General features: G+C 46.4%; 2 protein-coding genes across 3 annotated transcripts; both read left to right on the plus strand.

Annotated features, from left to right (window-relative positions):
• Positions 1 to 221: 221 nt before the first annotated feature.
• LOC119287025 (1,4-dihydroxy-2-naphthoyl-CoA thioesterase 1-like) lies at positions 222 to 1,578 on the plus strand. 2 transcript variants are annotated; one of them, XM_037566504.1, is made up of 3 exons: positions 222 to 443; positions 601 to 792; positions 1,331 to 1,578. In XM_037566504.1, the coding sequence occupies exons 1-3, from the start codon at positions 306 to 308 to the stop codon at positions 1,481 to 1,483; spliced, it is 483 nt and encodes a 160-aa protein (XP_037422401.1). In that variant the 5' UTR covers positions 222 to 305; the 3' UTR covers positions 1,484 to 1,578. The 2 variants fall into 2 exon arrangements, with proteins under 2 accessions (XP_037422401.1, XP_037422400.1); XM_037566503.1 differs by lacking the exon at positions 1,331 to 1,578 and having other exon boundaries at positions 601 to 1,322.
• A 9,607-nt stretch (positions 1,579 to 11,185) lies between these two features.
• On the plus strand, positions 11,186 to 15,286 carry LOC119283711 (receptor-like serine/threonine-protein kinase SD1-8). The gene is made up of 7 exons (XM_037563142.1): positions 11,186 to 12,461; positions 13,306 to 13,425; positions 13,530 to 13,657; positions 13,794 to 14,007; positions 14,093 to 14,330; positions 14,467 to 14,599; positions 14,805 to 15,286. Exons 1-7 carry the CDS (start codon positions 11,186 to 11,188, stop codon positions 15,114 to 15,116), a joined length of 2,421 nt encoding a protein of 806 aa, XP_037419039.1. The 3' UTR covers positions 15,117 to 15,286.
• The last annotated feature ends 6,659 nt before the right edge of the window (positions 15,287 to 21,945 follow it).

Consider the following 21,945-nt stretch of genomic DNA (forward strand, 5'->3'; position numbering starts at 1 on the left):
TACTTCCCCCTCAAACATCTAAAATGCCCGTCTAGTCACTGATTGGGCGTGTCTGTGGACATTTGAGGAACGAAATTTGTATATTGTGGCTGTAGATGCTCTAAGACGGGTGGGTTCGGCTCCAAAAAAATGAATTCTCCCGTGCCTGTCAATCTCAGCTAAACTTTTGGAATGCCATACATTCATACGCGGCGCTGACCCGTTCGCAGTTTCCTACCGGCCACCACTCCTGACCTTTCCCCCCTACCGCGCCTCGCCTCACCTCGCCTCGGCCAGTCAACCCAACGAACCCCGCCCGCGGCGCCATGGGCGACGCCACCGCCCCGGCGAGCACCAAGACGGCGGAGCTGGACGCGCCGCTCAGCGCCCTGGGCTTCGAGATCGAGGAGGTCTCCCCGTCGCGGCTCACCGGCCGCCTCGTCGTCACGGACACCTGCTGCCAGGTCCGTCCTTCTCCCTTGCAGCCACCTACCTAACCCGGCCGCCGATCAGCGAGTCCCAAACCTGTCCCCTCGCGAGCTTTTCTTTTCTTTTGTGTGTGTGTGCTGAAACTGAAAGAATCCGTTTGCGTTTGCGTTGGCGCTCGTGGCCGGCCGGCAGCCGTTCAAGGTGCTGCACGGCGGCGTGTCGGCGCTGATAGCGGAGGGCCTGGCGAGCATGGGTGCGCACATGGCGTCAGGATACCGCCGCGTCGCCGGCATGCAGCTCAGCATCAACCACTTCCGGAGCGCCGCCGCCGGCGACACCGTCCTCGCGCGGGCCGTCCCCGTCCACATCGGCCGCTCCACCCAGGTTATATTAATTCGTTTCCCCTGCTATTTTGCCTCTTCTTTTTCTGAATTGTCAACCTCTTCTCTAGCAGTAGTCGATCACGCAGAGCTTAAACAAACCATAGATCATGATTTCGCGTGGATTCCCTTTGATTCCACTGTGTTTTTACTGCAACCAACTGATTATTATGCTGTTTTTTTTACTGAAGCATGCTGTATGCTACAGATAATAGTATTATGTTTCATTGATACTCTGAAACAACTGTCAGAATTCCACTTCATGCTGTATGCCGCATTTTTTTTACTGAGTTTGGCAGATTAATTAGCATAAACAAGCCGCAACTTGTTCTGTGCTTAAGAGGAGAATAATGCAGTAACATATTCTGATCTCAACACGAAACATTGAAGGAATAATGCATCTGGTCTAACTAATAAGCTCACTAACGTGGAAGGAACCGGTAAAGCTATCTTCTATAGATGCATATCGCTGTCAAATCTGAATGATGAAAGGATGCTAGAAATTAATCAGATTAATAGTGGCTGCTGAAATGGGTTTGAAGGTATGGGAGGTGAAGCTCTGGAACATGGACGCATCCACACAGGGGGAAGGGCCTCTAATCGCCGAGGCAAGGGTCACGCTCCTCTGTAATCTACCCGTGCTGGATGAGATGAAAAGTGCGGGAGAATCGCTTAGAAAATACTCTAAACTGTGAAACTCCACTGATACGTGATTCTGTAAAAAACATTTCTTGTGCAAACACAGATGGATCAACTCGAAAGAACAAGCTTCGTGTGTGTAGTTGATGCATCTCACTATCCAGCACCAGCAACTACTGATTTGGAATGTGCTTCCATTTTGTATTCATTCATTATTACACTATATATATGCAGTAACTCTGATCTGTGAGCAAATATTAAAGGGGGCTACTATACGAATACCACATCCCCGGCCCCAATCCCTGCCTTCCCAGTCTTGGTTATAAAGTTTCGTAAAGGAGCATAAAAGATCAACACTCAGGAAGAGAAGATATCAGGTGCAGGTGCAGACATATATCAAGTTTCATGGTATTTTCATTTTCTTTGAAATCTGTCAGCGTAATCCGAATGCTGGCCCACTACAGAAAAATCATGTTTTCCCGTGTGTTATCCTATAAGCCGAGTCTAAAAAGAAACACCCGGCGAATCCAAAGGACTCGGCTTATAGCCATCTATAAGGGCATCTACAACGCCCGGCGCTCATAAAATCTCAAAGCATCCCCTACCCCCCACTTAAAATCAAGGGGGAGAGAGAGATTAGATGCTTTGTGATTTGTGAATGCCACGTGTCATACATCAGGACGGGTCTCATCTGCTAACCGTGAGACCTGGTCTCATATAATATTTTTCCTGTGAATGCTATCAAAACTAGTAATATTTGGCCAGTCAATGTTCATAAATATTAGTTGCCTCTCTACTAAAATCTATGGATTGGCTGTGTATGCCTCAATTGCAAAGAAATTTAAACATCAACTCAAACCTCATTTTCAAACTCGTCCATGTAGGAGGGAGACAGTTTTTATGAGTTTCTTTTTCTAGGTGATCTATCCAGACGACAGATATTGCATGTTTTTTTTCCTTTTCACAATTCTTTATTTTGCATACTTGTCAGATTCGTGTGATTTTACAATCCCGCGTTTCTGACCCAGACAGGTTCTAACACCATAAATGCACAAGTCAATAAATATTTTTGAAGTCGTGTATAGTTCATGCTTTTATTTCTATGTATTTGCAGTAACTCATATGCCATCTCTAAGCAATAATCCCATCTACTACCTCCGTCTCGGTGAATAAGTCATTCGCGTAGTTCTAGATCAACGATTTAACTATCTAAATATGTATTATATGTGATAAAAATATATATTTAGAAACTACATCCGTGTAGAAATCTAGTGATATACTTTTCATGACATGTAACGCATATTTAATTCCTCAAATCGATGACCTAGAACTATGCGAATGACTTATTTCACCTAGACGAAGGTAGTACTATGTACGACTAATGCCAACACAATATTTTTATTTTTTGAGAATGAATGATAACACAATATTGATTGCTTTGCACCTAATTTCCCACTTTTCTATGTCTACCTATTCCCATGTTTGCTATATAAAGGGCCCAAACATGAAGCGAGAGAACAATACCATAACAATAAGAAAAGGAGAACATAAGAGAAACACACTTAGAGAAAAAAGTCGATGATCGCAATACAAGGGACGAGAGTCACATCGCCCAATGTTTCCATTGTGTTCATTTCTTCATGTTAGCTTAAGAATGGGAGGCATCGGGGAATGGATTTCTCCACCTTGAGCCTAAACTAGGGTAAATTTGTGGTTTTCTCTCAAATAAAACGGACACAGGATTCTCCAGTAATGCAATATAGGTGATGGAGTTTTTCCTCGGCTCAACAGCATGATAAAGTATCACTAGGTCTTCACCAGGCGTTGTGTGAGTGCGTGTGTGTCATGGTGTGAGTGTGTGCGTGTGTGTCTGAGTTGTAACCGATGTTTCTAAAAAGAGTCATAGGTAAGATCGGGTGTTGTCTGACTAACTGATGGTGTCGGCTCCGAAGAAATACTTCTCCCCGTCTTGATCGTGCCAGTCATGCCCAGCTACTAACTTTCCAAAGGCCGGCTAGGGTAGCGAATTTACCCTATAATGGGCGGTAGCTCGGGAAAAGCCGAAATTTTGAATCGTACGACCATTGAGGGTTTGGGGAAAGGCGACACTTAGGCGCCATGCCCCGCGGCGTTCCCTTGGCCGCTAAGCTGGCCGGCGGTGCTGATGTGTTCGGCCGGCATGGCGCGTGCGCGATGGTGACGCCCTCCACGCCGAGGCCGACTTGGATCCCCCGGCCCGTGCCGTTCCGTTGGGCGGACATTGCCGACGACGAGCTAGAGGCCGATGGCCTTGTTGAGGTGCCGGTCTCCTTCGCGCCGCCGTCTTTTGGTGAATTCCTGGCCGTTGCGATGATGGCAAGCTCGCGCGGCACTCGATGGCCCAGTGCGCGGACCCTGGTGGTGGCTGCTCACCAGCCGCCCCGAGCGTTGAGGCTCGCGGCCCTGGTGGCGGGCGTGCTCCCGCCGTCCCCGCTCGCGATGCCGCTTGTGCCGGTGGGTGAGCAGACGACCGACGCTGGCCGGAGCTCTTCCCGCGCGGTGGAGGTCGAGCGGGTGCCACCTCTTCGACGTCCACCTTGGGCGATGCAATCTCCGTTTCCACGTCGGCGCCGGCTCCGTTCCGCAGCCTCACGATCCACAATGGGTCAAGGATGATCCCGCCATCATGTAATGGATTTACATGCGCGTCTGCACTGAGATTTTCAATCTTGTCTTCCGTGTCTTCACAGTCTTGGTTATAAAGTCTGGTAAAGGTACATAAGACATCAACAAACATGAAGAAAAGATATCAGGTGCATTGCAGACATATGTCAAGTTTCATAGTATTTTCATTTCCTTGAATCTGTCCGCATAAAGATGGGAGGTATCAGGAAAAGGATATACAATGTGCCAAACAGTAAATGTGCTCAAAAATCTGTACCGCTTTTCTGTGTTTCACAAAATCAGAATTTCAATAGTTTGATCTTAAAATACTACGCAAGAAATTGGCAATACAATGTTCACATATACGCTTAGATATCAAGTTTGACTGTTGGAAATACTCTTAGATATCTCTTCTTAGTGACTGTAAGATAAGTAGCAGAGTAACAGACATGACATAAATAAACTGCAAGTTCTGTTCGCTTAAGAGAGTAATGCAAAATAAAAAAATTCTCTCGAGATGAAACACCCGAAAATTTATCCATGAGCTCATCAGCACCGATGGAGCTGTTAAAACTACTTTCTTTAGGCGCTTATCACTATGAAATAACATAGAATAAATTATGTGTCCTTTCAGAATGTTAAAACCATTGCTGAAATTAAGCAGCCGAATTTTGCAGTAACACGAAAGTATAAGGAAAAGGGAAATAGTAATCATATATACCTTTTGGATTTATTCCTTTTATTACTGGTATATGCAGCTCTGTTGGCATTTTTAAATGGTGTACGACTGTTGCGTCAATGCCGGGTCTAGTTGTCCAGATATACATACGCCTTTCTTCCCATCTTGGCTATATATATTGTTCAGTGTGAAACATATGAAAGGAAGAAAACAGTAGAGCACGACAAAGATATCAGGTGTGGAAATTGTATTTCATGGTCTTCCCATTTCACTTCATTTCTGTCGGCATAAGGATGAGAGGTATCAGGAAAAGGATTTTCATTCTTCCATAGAGTGAAGGTGTGCAACAATCTAAATCGTGTTTCTTTATTTCGGAACTTTGAATACATATTGCATTAGTTTGAACATGGAAACGAAAATGAAGGTACCTAAAATTGACTATCTTACTCAGACATTTGGACTGATGCTGGATAGACCGCAACACAGCCGGCGTGCAAGTTCACAGAAAGTTTGAGCACCGGATGATTGCAGGCGCCACCAGCCCACCCGTGGCATCCGCCTCCCTTCATCGACTGTAGTGCGGACGGAGGAGACGGCGACGGCGGCGACGTCCGTTCGAGGGTTTCTTTTGGAGCTTAAGTTTATTTTTTAATGTTTTAAGTTTAAAGCACGTGGACAGTTCGGCCGCGAATTTTACGTAATATATAGTTATCACTTTAAATTTAGTTTCTTTATTATGTCTTTTTTAGATTTGAATTTAAGTTTAAATCCAGATGATTTTGCCAAATGTGTCGGGTCGTTGGGCGTGATGACCGGAGGACGACCGCAAACGGACACTCATGTCCTTTTTACCGACGCAAACGAATATAATCCGGACAAAACGGATGTCCATTTACCGTTGGGAGTTGGAGTTGGTCTAAGAGCATCTTCAACAGGCGCCCAAAAAATGCCTGACGCGCTAAAAACCATCGTTTTTGTGTGCCGGAGACAAAAAACAGCGCTTCAGCAGAAACTGTAAAATAGAGCTCGCATAAAAAACTTTAGCGCACACGCTAAAAGCGGTATCCCAGGCTTCAAACTTTGGGCGCCGGATTGTGCACGCTGTAAAATCCGGGCTCGTGCAAGTAGGGCGCCGGATTGGGTGCAGTGTTTTTGTGCATGTGAAAAACTTCTTCGTCCCTCCCGCCGCAAAAAAAAACTATTTTAACGCTGTAAAAGAATTATACCGCGCCGAGACGAAACGCGCATGTTTGGAGATGCTCTAAGGTTCAGCGTACAGCTGGCAGCAGGACCAGTTCCAGCGTGAAATGGTCAAATCACGATATCACCAAGCTTCATTGCTGAGCGACTTCTTGATTGCAATAATGCTACACCTACGAAAGCTTTACGTAAAGTTACGTGATGACTAGGAAGCGATTTGACGTGGCCGCAAAAGCCCGCGCACGCGCTGAGAGAAGGCTAATTAAAGAAAAAAAGGATAAAAGATAAAGCAGTACGTGCCGCTATTCACGCAAGAAAAAACAGAAACAGAGAGGCAGTCCGTTTTTCCTGATTTGCCAGATCGCCGCCGCCTGCTTTCGATCGCCGCCGCCTGCTGTCGATCATCCAAATTCCTCGAGGACTGGGAGGAGCCGAGGTTCAGTGTCTGCATCGTTCTTCCAGCTTTTCTTGGTCAAGTCAATGCATAGCTTGTGTGCTTCCGCTGTTTTTTAGTTTCTGTCAAGTCATCGGCACAGGGCGGCCTCTGCTTCTTCGCCTCCGTCGGCGCTGCGGCCGCCGTCTCGTCCATGATCAAGTTAATTAATAGCTTATGTGTTTCCGCTTATGTGCTACTCTTGCTCTTGGGTTCTTGTGAATGTTGGCATATTTCATCCAATTGTATTTCATCTACCTTTTATCATTTTTATTAACATTCCAGCATTTAGGCCACTTCGTTACAGTTTTAGTTTTGCCTTCAAATGACAATAATTAATTTTTTCATGATTATAGGAATGGATGATGGAACGGTTGGTGTTCAAGAATCAAGTGACATGTGTATTTCAAGCGATGATGATGGCATTAAGCAACAAAATGAACGCAACGCAGAACTTGAACATGAACATAGTGAAGCTCAACCAGATGCATTAGTTGCAGAACCTGAATTGGGGATGGCCTTTGACACCGAGAATGAGGTGCGAGAGTATTACATCAAATATGCTAAAGCAAAAGGCTTTGGTGTGACGAGAAGAAGTTCACACAGTGATGATAATGGGCAACTGAAGTACCTTACACTTTCTTGCTCTCGCTATGGTAAGACTCAATCGAAGTCAAGAAATATGTTGAAGCCAAATCCAACAGCCGGGATAGGATGTAAAGCTAAAATTAATATTGCACGTGGTCCGGATGGGAAGCTTCATCTTTCAACGGCGATTTTGGATCATAATCACACATTGAGTCCACAAAAATCTCGGTTATTCAGATGCAATAAAAAGTTAGATTTCCATGTCAAGAGAAGGCTTGAGCTAAATGACCGCGCTGGAATACGAGTAAACAAGAATTTTAATTCATTTGTTGTGGCAGCAGATGGTCATGACAACCTGACTTTTGGTGAGAAAAATTGTCGCAATTTTCTAGAGAAAACTAGAAGGTTAAAACTTGGTAGCGGTGATGCTGAAGCGGTTCGCGACTATTTTGTCAAAATGCAATCTGCCAATCCAAATTTTTTTAGTGTCATGGATGTTGATGATGAATCCCGACTTAGGAATGTTTTTTGGGCTGATGCCAGAAGTAGAGCAGTGTATGAGTCTTTTCATGATGTCATTACTTTTGACACGACATATTTGATGAACAAATATGATATGCCTTTTGCTTGTTTTGTTGGTGTGAATCATCATGGCCATTCAGTGCTACTTGGGTGTGCTTTATTATCAAATGAAGATACTGCAACATTTGTCTGGTTATTTCAAGCATGGCTTACATGTATGTCAAACCGTCGACCAAAAGCAATTATAACTGATCAAGCAAAAGCAATTCAGAATGGTGTGGAAGAAGTTTTCCCGGAATCTCGATACAGATGGTGCTTATGGCACATAATGAAGAAGATACCCGAGAAGTTGGGTGGGTATGATGAATATGATCACATAAAGGTTGCCATTGACAACGCAGTTTATGATTCATTGACAATTACAGAGTTTGAAGTTGCTTGGATGCATATGCTTGAGAAGTATTGTCTTGCTGATAATGAATGGCTCAAAGGGCTTTATGAACATCGACACCGCTGGGTTCCAGCATTTGTGAAAGATGCCTTCTGGGCAGGTATGTCTACTACACAACGCAGTGAGAGTATGAATGCCTTCTTTGATGGATATGTTAATGCAAAAACTACATTGAAGCATTTTGTTACCCAATATGAGAATGCTCTTCGTGATAAAGTTGAGAAGGAGAATATTGCTGATTTTAATTCCTTCTATTCAACTATACCTTGTATCACACGCTTTGACATCGAGAAGCAATTTCAGTCGGCCTATACAAATTCGAAGTTCAAAGAATTTCAAGAAGAGCTAACAGACATTATGTACTGTGATCGAAAGTTAATACAAAAGCAAGGGGCAATAGCAACATATGAAATAACCGAGGATGTGTTAATTGACAAGGAAAAAGGATGGAGAAAAGATATTGTGTACCATGTATATTTCAATGAGGAAGAGTTTGAAGTTAAGTGTTCATGTCGCCGCTTTGAGTTCAGAGGTATTCTCTGTAGGCATATATTATGTGTGCTCACTCACATGAAAATAAAGGAGGTTCCTCCACAATACATCCATGATCGGTGGAAAAAGAATGTGAAAAGAAAGCATAACTTTATCAGATGCACATATGGCGGCATGGAAGACACACCTGTTGCAAAACGCTTTGATAGATTGTGTGAATCTTTCTACCCAATTGCGGAGATAGGCGCCATGTCAGATGCTTCATGCAATTCTTTGACTGAAAAGCTTCACGCTCTCAAAATTGAGTACTCTAGCAACTCAATTTCTGAAAATGACAAGAATCAGGTTGGCACACAGGAAGATGCGCCATCGGATGGGAAGACAACAAGTAAAACTATTCTAAGTCCAATACCTGTTAGATGTGCTGGACGTCCTCCTTCATTGAGAAAGGAATCGAAGGTTGATAAGCTTATTCGTCAAGCAAACGATAAGAAGAAGAAAGCTGAACAAAGGGACAAGAAAAAAGCAGAACAGGAGAAAAAGAAAGCTGAACAAAGGGACAAGAAAAAGGCAGAACAGGAGAAGAAGAAAGCTGAACAGAAGGTATTGTTGCATATGTTACATTTGTTCATAAGCTACTTTTTTCTTCTTCTAAAAACTCACAATTTTTGCATTTATTTCAGGCTCACTCCACAAATTTAAACAACAAAAGGTGCAATAATAAAAGAAAACAACCAGAGGATGATATTGTACAACAAGATGTTACGGATTATGCGGTATCTAATTCTTGTTCTCCGTTGTTCAACAATATTATTTTCATCTGTTCTTTGTAGTTAACAGATTTGCAATTTGAAACAGAGTCAGGAAGGTGTTTATTTGCAAGGTGGAGCTTCTAGTAGCATACCTGAGGTATCTTTGGATCTCATCTTTTTATTTATAGTACACTTGAGAAATCCATGTCGTTATATGAATTTATTTGGAGCAGGGATCATTTGAGGTGGGCACTACCACTGGCAACATAAATCCAACACCAACAGCTGCAATACCATATGGAGGTTCATCGACAATGGTTATGCCTCCAATTCTAGGAGAATATACAAGCATGTTGTTTCAAGTTCAGCAAGGATCGACTCCAATGTCCGGTCCTACAGAATTACACTTTGATGGAACTGGAGGGCTGAACAATACGACGGACCAGAGTTAAACATGATTTATGTAATTTGAAGATGTTGGATACGAAAATTCCGATGCACTTGGCAATGTAATAGTTGAAAGGCACTCGTGCACTAGCGAGTAAACAAATCTATGTTTTATCATTTGATTTTTCCCCTAAAGTACTATAACAGAATAACAGATACAGAATTATTATACATTTGCAATTTTCATTGATATCTGTGTGGGTAACTCCCATGATTGATAGCTTCCAGTTTATCACACATGATTGGGAGCTTTCTATTCAAACTGTTTGTTTCAAGCATATGCGCACACATTACAAGCATGCTGGAGATTGTATGTCCTTCTTTTCATGTGCTTCAGGAATATGTAGTGTAAGGAGGCTTCCATGTCAACCTTGTCTAAATTGACAACAACTTGATACTCCCTCCGTAAACTAATATAAGAGTGTTTAGATCACTATTTTAGTTGTCTAAATGCTCTTATATTAGTTTACAGAGGGAGTACTTTTTATTTGTCATTTTGAACAATCAATGGCAGAACAATGGTACATAAGGATGTATGTTTCCTTTAATCTTTCCACAACTGAAACCTTGTATATTGATTTCATTGACACAAGGTCAGATCTTACAACAGCACCAATTCAAATAACTTGAAGTACAGTCTACAATCAACAAAAACTACATAAGCAATATCTATTTGGAACTTGCACATTCCAGTTTCGTCTCTTCCAGTGACACAAGCCTAATCTGCAACCTTCTCTCTTATGATTTGGTTAAACTGCACTTCATGTTTCTTGTCGAATTGCAGATAGTAGTAGGCTGGAGTGTCTAGCCGTCTATAGTCCTCTCCCTGCAAAACTGAACAAAATTCAGACTTTCACAAAATTCAGAACAAGAGATGGCAGAACTGCTAAGCTACCGTGTTCAATCTTGTACCTCGTCGATCTGGTCCAGCCGGGCGGGGCGGGGCTGAGAACATCCACCTCGCCCCACTGCACGTTCAGGAGATCAGCTGGGAGGGGATGAGATCATCCAGGCCGCCACACCAAGAGAGAGTACGCCGCGCTAGGGTCGACCACAGCGCCGCCTCGCTGCCTCGGAGGAGCCGGCGTTGACGCTGCTGACGATGAGTACATCACCTCCCCGCGCATCGCACGAGCCAGCAATGGCGCATCCAACGAGGAGGAGGCCGCTGCAGGGGATCTCGCCGCGTCGGGCCGCCGCAGGGGATCTCGTTGCGTCGGGCCGCTGCTGCAGGGGGGCCGATCTGTGCGAGTCCGTCGTCGCCTGGGCGTCAGGCCGCCGCTCGCCCAGCCGATCTGTGCGAGCCGGCCGTCGTCGGGTGGTTGGGAGAGAAAGGGATGGGATTACCTTTTTTCCCACCGCAAGTTTTTCTCGTTCTCGCGCGGCCTCGTTTCTTTTTTCGTTTCCTTCTTTCTCGCGCGGGCTTTTGCGGCCACGTCGGATCGCTTCCTAGTCATCACGTAACCTTACGTAGAGCTTTCGTAGGTGTAGCATTATTGTCTTGATTGCTACATCCCTCTACTCTCGGTGAAGCTGCGCGCGCGCAAAACCATGAGGCCGAGCCAGAGCCGCCACCGGCTCCTGCTCGCTTTTCTGTCTGCGCTGCTTCTCACATCCTCGGCCGTCGCCGACGGCACCTTGACGCAGCGGACGGCCATCGGCCGCGACCAGAGGCTGGCCTCGCCGGGCGGCGTCTTCCAGCTCGGTCTCTTCTCCGTCGCCAACAACACCAAGTGGTTTCTCGGCATATGGCTCACCGCCTCCCCGAGCGCCGTCGTCTGGCTCGCCAACCGCGACCGCCCGCTCAACGCCTCATCCTCCGGCGTAGTCGCGCTCAGCAGCCGAGGGGACCTCGTGCTCCTCGACGCCACCAACGATAATGAAACCATCTGGTCGTCCAACTCCTCGTGGGCGGCGGTGGTGGCGCGGCTCCACGACGACGGCAACCTGGTGCTCGCGGACGCGGCCGGCGTCGTGCTGTGGCAAAGCTTCGACCACCCGACCAACACGTTCCTCTCCGGGTCGCGGGCCGGGCAGGACCTCCGGACGGGCGCCGTGTGGTCCGCCTCATCGTGGCGCAGCGCCGACGACCCGTCGCCCGGTGACTTCCGGTACGTGATGGACACGCGGGGCTCGCCGGAGCTGCACGTCTGGAGGAACGGACGCAAGAGGTACCGGACGGGCCCGTGGAACGGGCTGCGGTTCAGCGGCTGCCCGGACATGACCACCTTCGAGGACCTGGTGGAGTTCCGGTTCACCCACACCGCCGACGAGGTCTCCTTCGTGTACCGCGACCGCGTCGGCTCGCCGGTGTCCCGGCTGGTCCTGAACGAGTCCGGCGCGATGCAGCGCATGGTCTGGGACCGCGCGGCGCTCGTGTGGAGGGTCTTCTGGTCGGGGCCGAGGGACCAGTGCGACGTCTACGGCGCGTGCGGCCCGTTCGGCGTGTGCAACGCGGTCGGCGCCGTCATGTGCGGCTGCATCAAGGGGTTCATCCCGAGTTCGCCGGCGGAGTGGCGCATGCGGAACGCGTCCGGCGGGTGCGCCCGCAGCACGGTGCTGCAGTGCAGTGGCGGCGACGGGTTCTATACCCTGCGCGGCGTGAAACTGCCGGAGACGCACGGCAGCAGCGTGGACGCCGGCGCATCGCTCGCGGAGTGCGGCCGGAGGTGCTCGTCCAACTGCTCCTGCACGGCGTTCGCCGCGTCGGACGTCCGTGGTGGCGGGACTGGGTGCATACAGTGGTTCGGCGAGCTCATGGACACGCGCTTCGTCGATGACGGCCAGGATCTATTCATCAGGCTGGCAATGTCTGACCTTCACCTAGGTACTAATTATAAACACATTACACTCTCTTTGCTTCGGATCCAAAATCCAAAATAAACCGACAGTTTTGCTAAAGCACATTTAGATGTGTTATAAATATTGCATATCTAAGTTCTAAGTCATTGATCTTACGCAGAGATTCGTATGGATAATCACAAACTTGAAACAAGATCACCTTAATTTCCGTACGTATCACTATTGCTTATGTTATGTTTCACCCAATTTGTATTCACAAAATCCCTTCTTTTTACATGATGAATTCATCTTATCTGTTTGGATGAGGTAGGAGAAGGATGGGCACGTCTGGATAGACTAAGGTTTATTTTTTTTTCAAATATCGAGTTACAAAAATGGCACAACTTATTCCACATACGCTAGATGTAGATATGATGGCCAGAAAGACAAAAAAGATGGATGCCAGACATACCATCATCACCAACTAATAGGATATTATGACTCCTTTAGCTTGACTTCAGTTACCAATTAGACAAAAATAATTTATGTTGTAACTTTCAATTGAGTCATGAAATCAGACTTTTTGAGTTACCGGTTAGACAAAAATAATTCATGTTGTAACTTTCGATTGAAGTCATGAAATCAGACTTTTGGAGTTACCAGTTACACAAAAACAATTCATGTTGTAACTTTTGGTTGAAGTCAAGAGATCAGACTTTTTGTTCATTAACAGAATGATATTTTCAGTTCCTGGAGGTAAGGACCTTGTCAATCCTATGCCATGGCAAAGATGCCAAGCTCACACATTACGATGCACCTTATACTAGTATAATGGCTTAAGGAATACACATTTTTTGTGCGTTTACACTGCACATGCATCTTAATTTCAGAGACAACCAAGACCAGCAAGCTCGTCGTGATCATCGCCGCAGTGATAACAGCATTTGCATTGCTTCTGCTATCGCTTGGCCTCGTGATCTGGAGAAAGATCCGGCAGCGCAGTAAGCAAGGTGAGTCGCCTTCCTTGGTGAGTTTGTTTCAGGAGGATAACCTGAAACTACTACTTGCTCTATCAGCTGCTCATGTATTTGTTGCTTCCTTCTCCATCTTTTAGTTATCAAGTTTGATGACATGGTGAGAGGTGAGTGTCCGACGTACCATCTCGAAACCCTTAGAGACGCCACCGACGGATTCTGCCCCAAAAATGAAATAGGGCGCGGCGGCTTCGGCATTGTTTACAAGGTGATAATGCTTGTAAAATTCATGTGAAATCAGACTGAAAATTTCCTATGCTCGTATGGACAACACGCGGATAGTGCTCGCCATGTTGTACTTGTATGACAAATGTCTCATTGATTACCTGAATTTTCTTTGTCAGGGTCAAATGGTAGATGGCCAGGAAGTCGCGGTGAAGAAGCTATCAGCAGGAAACAGTGTGCAAGGTCTGAAGGAGTTCAAGAATGAGGTGGACCTGATCGCCAAGCTGCAACACCGTAACCTCGTACGCCTGCTCGGTTGCTGCATCCACTGCTCCGAGAGGATACTCGTCTATGAGTACATGAGCAACAAGAGCTTGGACACTTTCATTTTTGGTATGTATGACGTGTCTGGCTAACTGCAGTATACCAGTTACTACCATTTATGATGAGAAATTTAATTGTGTAAATTTGCCAACAGATCCAAGGAGGCGCGCTGACTTGAGCTGGAGAACTAGGATGGACATCATCTTCGGTGTTGCAAGAGGGCTTCTCTACCTTCACCAGGACTCGAGGCACACGATGATCCACCGAGATCTCAAGGCAGCTAACGTTCTCCTCGATCGGGAGATGGTGGCCAAGATATCGGATTTTGGGATCGCCAAGTTGTTCAGCAGCATCGGCGATGATCAGGTCACAGAAAGGATTGTTGGGACATAGTAAGAACTGCAAACCTTGCATAACACAAACGGTGGAGAAGTACTATATAGTTACCTTGACTTTTTCCTTTTCTTTTCAAGTGTATCCTCTCCCGATTTCTTGACTGATTTTGCATGACGCCCATGTGTGGCGCAGCGGTTACATGTCACCAGAGTACGCCATGGACGGAATGGTTTCGTTCATGCAAGACGTGTACAGTTTCGGTGTGTTGTTGCTGGAGATCATCAGTGGGAGGAGGAACCAACGAAGTTTCAACCTCATAGCTCACGTAAGTGAATTACTTCCTGCAACTGAATTCAAACAGTCAAAATGAGTTTTGTGTGATTTTATAAATTTAACACAAACTCGAAATAGCGTGCCTAGACTGCCAAACTCCCAACCAATTTGTTTGAACCAAGAAATACACCATGATAGAATCACATTGAACCCCACAAATCGCATTGACAAGCACAAGCACAATAATCCTTTTGCAGGCATGGATGCTATTCGAGGAAAACAAGAGCCTCGAGCTCCTTGACCCAGCCGTGCGTGATGGCTGCAGCCTGGCGGAGCTAGAGCAGGCGGCGACGTGCATCCAAGTAGGTCTACTGTGCGTTCAGGAGAGCCCGAGCCAACGACCGCAAATGGCTGCCATAATACCCATGATGTCGCACCAAAAGGCATTGGAACGGCCACTTCGACCGGTGGTCTGCATGCCTGTGAGCACTCTTGCGGACCTTCTCAACGTGCAGGAGGACACATCCGGCAACGTCGAGCTGACCATCACAAATCTTGAAGGACGGTAGGATGGATGCAAGGCAAGCTGGAACTAAAGATTGGAGACGTTACTGATGACTTTCTCAATGTTATTGGGTAGGACACGTGCATGCACGCCAAAAACATAATGACTATACATGTTGCAATTCAGGCAAGCACACACACTATGTGTACGTGGTTCAATGCTATGTGGGTTTGTACTATTGTTTTTTTTGAAACATGTGTTTTTAGTATTTTACAACATGATATGAGACCCACCTGGCCACCTAGCTTATAAGTTGATCTCTACCTCCTTGCTTTAGCAATGTGTGACTGAACCTTATGTCGGGAATCGTTTTGGTATTTCAGAAATTTTAGAGTGGTTCTCATGCACACATGGGCCTTCATATCACTTCAATGAAACAGATGAAACTTTTGTGATATTCTTTGTTGTTGAAAGCAGAAGGCAAGCGTGTGTCAAACATGTAAACATGTCACGTTCATTGAGCCCTACACCGGCGCATGGTAGAGATAGATAGAGTAAGTTGTTTGGATGTTTATCTCATATCTCATATTGTAACCTCTCTCTTATCTCTTCCTCCCAAGATGTAATCTTCCTAAAAGATCTAAACTACCGCATGTATGCGCTATCAGGGAGGTGCGGCGCCCCTACTCCATATAACACGTAACGCGTCCCTCACATCGAGATAAGACGCTTCCGCCTAGTCGCACATGGTAATTAGAGCCTCCTCTTCCAATCTCATCTAGGGTTCCAGAAATCCAGTAGCGCTAGTCTCCATGTCTTCCTCCGCCACCTCCCATGCAAGCCTCAATGGCCAGGTTCCGGAGAAACTCTCTCGCACGAACTATGTGCTTTGGCGTACTCAGATCACGCCCCAGCTAAGAGGGGCAGGTCTCTTCTGCTATGCCGATGGCACCATGCCCAAATCAGCGCCCCTTCTTGTCACCAAGGACAAGGATGGGAAGGAAACTTCCGAGCCCAACCCTCTCCACCCCATCTGGGCCAGGGAGGACCAGCAGGTGCTCGGCTACCTCCTCAGCAACCTCTCCAAGGAGGTGCTGATCACGGTGACCGCGATCACCACCGCGCACGGCCTCTGGTCGGCGCTGGCGGGCATGTTCTCGTCGCAGTCCTTGAGCCGCGTCAACAACATTCACATCGCCCTCATCAACGCTCAAAAGGGCAACCAGTCCGTCGCTGCCTACTTCGCCTTCATGCGCGGGCTTGCCGATGAACTCGCTGTGGCGGGCAAACCCATCCAGGACGACGAGCTCATCTCCTACATGTTGCACGGGCTGGACATGGACTACCAGCCCCTGGCCTCAGCTCTCGACGCCCGCGTCACGCCCGTCACCCTCGACGAGCTCTTCGCCATGCTCAGCAACTTCGATCAGCGCATGGCCCACTTCTAGAACTCCGGCGGCGGCTTCAAGTCATCTGCGAACGCGACCACCCGCGGGCGTGGTGGCTACTCAGCTCGCCACCGCGGTCCTCTTCGTCCCAAGGGCAAGCAGGGCGGCCCCAGCAACGCCACCGGCTCCGGTTCACACTCTGGCCGTCCCAACTCCACCAGCAACAGGGGGCGGCGCAGTGGATCTGGCCGGTCTCGTCCCGACGCCGTTCGCTGTCAAATCTGTCAGAAACCTGGCCACACAGCTAAAGACTGTTGGTACCGGTTTGATGAGGATGAGGCGACATCTGAAGAAGATGACAAGGTGGTGGCGGCTGCCGATGGCTCCTATGGCGTGGATACCAACTGGTATCTCGATAGTGGCGCCACCAACCATCTCACGGGCGAGCTGGAGAAGGTGACTCTCCGCGAGAAATATCATGGGAAGGACCAGATCCATACAGCAAGCGGTGCAGGTATGAGCATACGTCACATAGGTCACTCAGTTATTCATACCCCTTCCCGCAAAATTCATCTTCGGAAAATCTTTCATGTTCCTAGTGCCAATAAGAATCTTCTCTCCGTTCATCACATCACCATTGATAATCATGTTTTCATTGAGTTTCACCCCTTTTTCTTCTTGATTAAGGATCAGGCCACGAGGAGAATCCTCTATCGAGGTAGATGCGTTCGAGGGCTTTACCCGTTGATTCCGGAGTTTCGATGATCAAATAAACAAGCTTGTGGTGCTATCAAGCTCTCGTCCACACGATGGCACGATCGTTTAGGACATGCTTCTTTTTCCTTAGTTGAAAGTTTGCTTAAGAAAAAAGCTCCCATTTGTTGGTGAGTGCAACATTGAGACTGTTTGTGATTCTTGCCAAAGAGCAAAATGTCATCAATTACCGTATCCCATCTCAACTAGTGTTTCTACTCAACCTTTGCAATTAATATTTTCTGATCTTTGGGGCCCTGCTCCTAGCTTGGTTGGTAGATACACATATTACGTTAGCTTCATTGATGACTATAGCAAATTCTCGTGGATTTATCTTCTCAAGAAGAGGTCCGAAGTCTTTCAAGTTTTTCAAAACTTCCAAGCACTTGTTGAACGCAAGTTTGACCGCAAGATTATTGCCGTCCAATCCGACTGGGGGGAGTATGAGAAACTCAATTCTTTCTTCCAAACACTTGGCATATCACATCACGTGTCATGCCCTCATGCTCACCAGCAAAATGGGTCAGCCGAACGTAAGCATAGACACATCGTTGAGGTTGGTCTTGCCCTCCTAGCTGGTGCTTCCATGCCCCTTAAATTCTGGGATGAAGCTTTTCTCACGGCTATTCATATCATTAATATGCTTCCTAGCCGTGTTATAAATAATGAAACTCCTATCGAACGACTTCTTCATGTCAAACAAGACTACACTTCTCTACGTGTTTTCGGCTGTGCATGCTAGCCTAATCTCCGTCCTTACAACACCAGAAAACTCATGTTTCGCTCCAAACAGTGCGTGTTCCTTGGGTATAGTGCTCAACAGAAGGGGGTCAAGTGTCTTGATGTCTCCTCCGGTCGTGTCTACATTTCTCGCGATGTAGTCTTTGATGAGAACCAAGTTTCCGTTTTCTGATCTACACCCAAATGCCAGTGCCTTGCTTCGCAAAGAAATTCTCCTTCTACCATCCACTCTCACTGGCCTTGATCCAAGGGATGATAACTGTGTTGACTCTATGATGACTAACCTGCTCACCACATTGCATGAGTTGTGTGTGTTGGGGAACGTAGCAGAAATTCAAAATTTTCCTACGTGTCACCAAGATCTATCTATGGAGAGACCAGCAACGAGTAGAAAGAGAGTGCATCTACATACCCTTGTAGATCGCTAAGCGGAAGCGTTCAAGTGAACGGGGTTGATGGAGTCGTACTCGTCGTGATTCAAATCACCGATGATCCTAGTGCCGAACGGACGGCACCTCCGCGTTCAACACACGTACAGCCCGGTGACGTCTCCCACGCCTTGATCCAGCAAGGAGAGAGGGAGAGGTTAAGGAAGACTCCATCCAACAGCAGCACAATGGCGTGGTGGTGGTGGAGGAGCGTGGCAATCCAGCAGGGCTTCGCCAAGCACCATGGGAGAGGAGGAGTAGGAAGAGAGGTAGGGCTGTGCCAGAACTTCGTGTATAGCTCCCATGCGCCTCCCCACTATATATAGGGGTGGAGGGGCTGGTTTCTTGCCCTCCAAGTCCATTGGGGCGTTGGCCAAGGTGGGAGGAAAGAAATCTCATTATTTCCTTCCCCACCAATTGTTATCCCCCCTTTTTAGGGATCTTGATCTTATCCCTTCGGGATATGATCTTATTCCTTCTAAGGGGGGATCTTGGTGCGCCTTGACCAGGGGTGTGGGGCCTTGCCCCCACTACCCACGTCCATGTGGGTCCCCCCATGCAGGTGGGCCCCACTCCGGAACCTTCTAGAACCTTCCCGGTACAATACCGAAAAATCCCGAACATTTTCCGGTGGCCAAAATAGGACTTCCCATATATAAATCTTTACCTCCGGACCATTCCGGAACTCCTCGTGACGTCCGGGATCTCATCCAGGACTCCGAACAACATTCGGTAACCACATATAAACTTCCTTTATAACCCTAGCGTCATCGAACCTTAAGTGTGTAGACCCTACGGGTTCGGGAGACATGTAGACATGACCGAGACGTTCTCCGGTCAATAACCAACAGCGGGATCTGGATACCCATGATGGCTCCCACATGTTCCACGATGATCTCATCGGATGAACCACGATGTCAAGGACTTAATCAATCCCGTATTCAATTCCCTTTGTCTATCGGTATGTTACTTGCCCGAGATTCGATCGTCGGTATCCAATACCTTGTTCAATCTCGTTACCGGCAAGTCACTTTACTCGTTCCGTAACACATCATCCCGTGATCAACTCCTTGGTCACATTGCGCATATGATGATGTCCTACCGAGTGGGCCCAGAGATACCTCTCCGTTTACACGGAGTGACAAATCCCAGTCTCGATCCGCATAAAACAATAGATACTTTCGGAGATACCTGTAGCGCACCTTTATAGTCACCCAGTTACGTTGTGACGTTTGATACACCCAAAGCACTCCTACGGTATCCAGGAGTTACACGCTCTCATGGTCGAAGGAAGAGATACTTGACATTGGCAAAGCTCTAGCAAATGAACTACACGATCTTTTGTGCTAGTCTTAGGATTGGGTCTTGTCCATCACATCATTCTCCTAATGATGTGATCCCGTTATCAACGACATCCAATGTCCATAGCCAGGAAACCATGACTATCTGTTGATCACAACGAGCTAGTCAACTAGAGGCTCACTAGGGACATATTGTGGTCTATGTATTCACACGTGTATTACGATTTCCGGATAATACAGTTATAGCATGAATAAAAGACAATTATCATGAACAAGGAAATATAATAATAATACTTTTATTATTGCCTCTAGGGCATATTTCCAACAGATTTTTCTCCTCATATTCCTCATCATCCTTGTCCTTGTCGTCATCCATGTCCATGTCCTCGTCCTCGTCGTCCTCCTTCTCCTCGTCATCTACCACCTAACACACATGAGAACACAAATAAGCAAACAACACCTATATGGTTATATGGAAATATGGCTACATCAAGCATCAAGTAAAGCAATCATACAATAGTAGATGCATGAGGCAGCTCGGAGCAGGTTGCGGAGCCGGAGGCAGCGGCTTCCGCGGCACGCACGCCGGCACCGGTGCGGTCGGGGAGATGCCGAGGGGGTGGAGGGTGTTTTTTTAACCTACAAATCAACTCTCCCGTTGGGGCATTGGGAAAGTCTTTTGCCTTCTTAATCTGCACCTTAGGCTTCCTCTTCTTCCTCGTTGTGGTCTATGTATTCACAAGTGTATTACGATTTCCGGATAATACAGTTATAGCATGAATAAAAGACAATTATCATGAACAAGGAAATATAATAATAATACTTTTATTATTGCCTCTAGGGCATATTTCCAACAGTCTCCCACTTGCACTAGAGTCAATAATCTAGTTCACATCGCCATGTGATTAACACTCACAGGTCACATCGCCATGTGACTAATACCCAAGAGTTTACTAGAGTCAGTAGTCTAGTTCACATCACTATGTGATTAACACTCAATGAGTTTTATGTTTGATCATGTTGCTTGTGAGAGAGGTTTTAGTCAACGGGTCTGAACCTTTCAGATCCGTGTGTGCTTTACAAATCTCTATGTCATCTCCTAGATGCAGCTACCACGCTCTATTTGGAGCTATTCCAAACAACTGTTCTACTTGGAGCTATTCTAAATTATTGCTCCATTATATGTATCCGGTCTCTCTACTAGAGCTATCCGGATAGGTGTCAAGCTTGCATCGTCGTAACTTTTACGACGAACTCTTTTACCACCTCCACAATCGAGAAAATTCCTTAGTCCACTAGTTACTAAGGATAACTTTGACCGCTGTCCTGTGAGCCATTCTTGGATCACTCTTGTACCCCTTGACTGACTCATGGCAAGGCACACTTCAGGTGCGGTACACAGCATAGCATACTGAAGAGCCTACGTCTTAAGCATAGGGGACGACCTTCGTCCTTTCTCTCTATTCTGCCGTGGTCGAGCTTTAAGTCTTAACTTCGTACCTTACAACTCAGGCAAGAACTCCTTCTTTGACTGGTCCATCTTGAACACCTTCAAGATCATGTCAAGGTATGTGCTCATTTGAAAGTATTATTAAGCATTTTGATCTATCCTTATAGATCTTGATGCTCAATGTTCAAGTAGCTTAATCCCGCTAATCCAGGCTTTCTATTGAAAAACACTTTCAAAATAACCCTATATGCTTTCCAGAAATTCTACATCATTTCTGATCAACATGTATTCATCAGAAATTCTATAGTGCTCCCACTCACTTCTTTGGAAATACAAGTTTCTCGTAAACTTTGTACAAACCCAAAATCTTTGATCATCATCAAAGCACACATTCCAACTCCGAGATGCTCACTCCAGTCCTTAGAAGGATTGCTGGAGCTTTGCATACTTATTAGCATCTTTTGGGATTGATAAAACCTTCCGGTTGTATCACATACAACCTTTCCTCAAGTATAACGTCGAGGAAACAATGTTTTGACATCCTATCTGCAAGATTTCATCAATCATGCAGTAACTGCTAATCCAATTCCAACAGACTCTTAGCATCGCTACGAGTGAGAAAACCTCACCGTAATCAACTCCTTGAACTTGTCGGAAAATATCTTAACGACAAGTCGAGCTTTCTTAATGGTAATTCTTACCATCATTGTCTGTCTTCCTTTTAAAATCCATCCGTACCCAATGGCCTTACGACCATCAAGTATTTCTTCCAAAGTCATGGATCCGTTCTCGGATTTTATGGCCTCGAGCCATTTATCGGAATCCGGGCCCA

The sequence above is a fragment of the Triticum dicoccoides genome, chromosome 4A, assembly GCF_002162155.2.
Source record: "Triticum dicoccoides isolate Atlit2015 ecotype Zavitan chromosome 4A, WEW_v2.0, whole genome shotgun sequence".
In the NCBI taxonomy this organism is placed as follows: Eukaryota; Viridiplantae; Streptophyta; class Magnoliopsida; order Poales; family Poaceae; genus Triticum; species Triticum dicoccoides.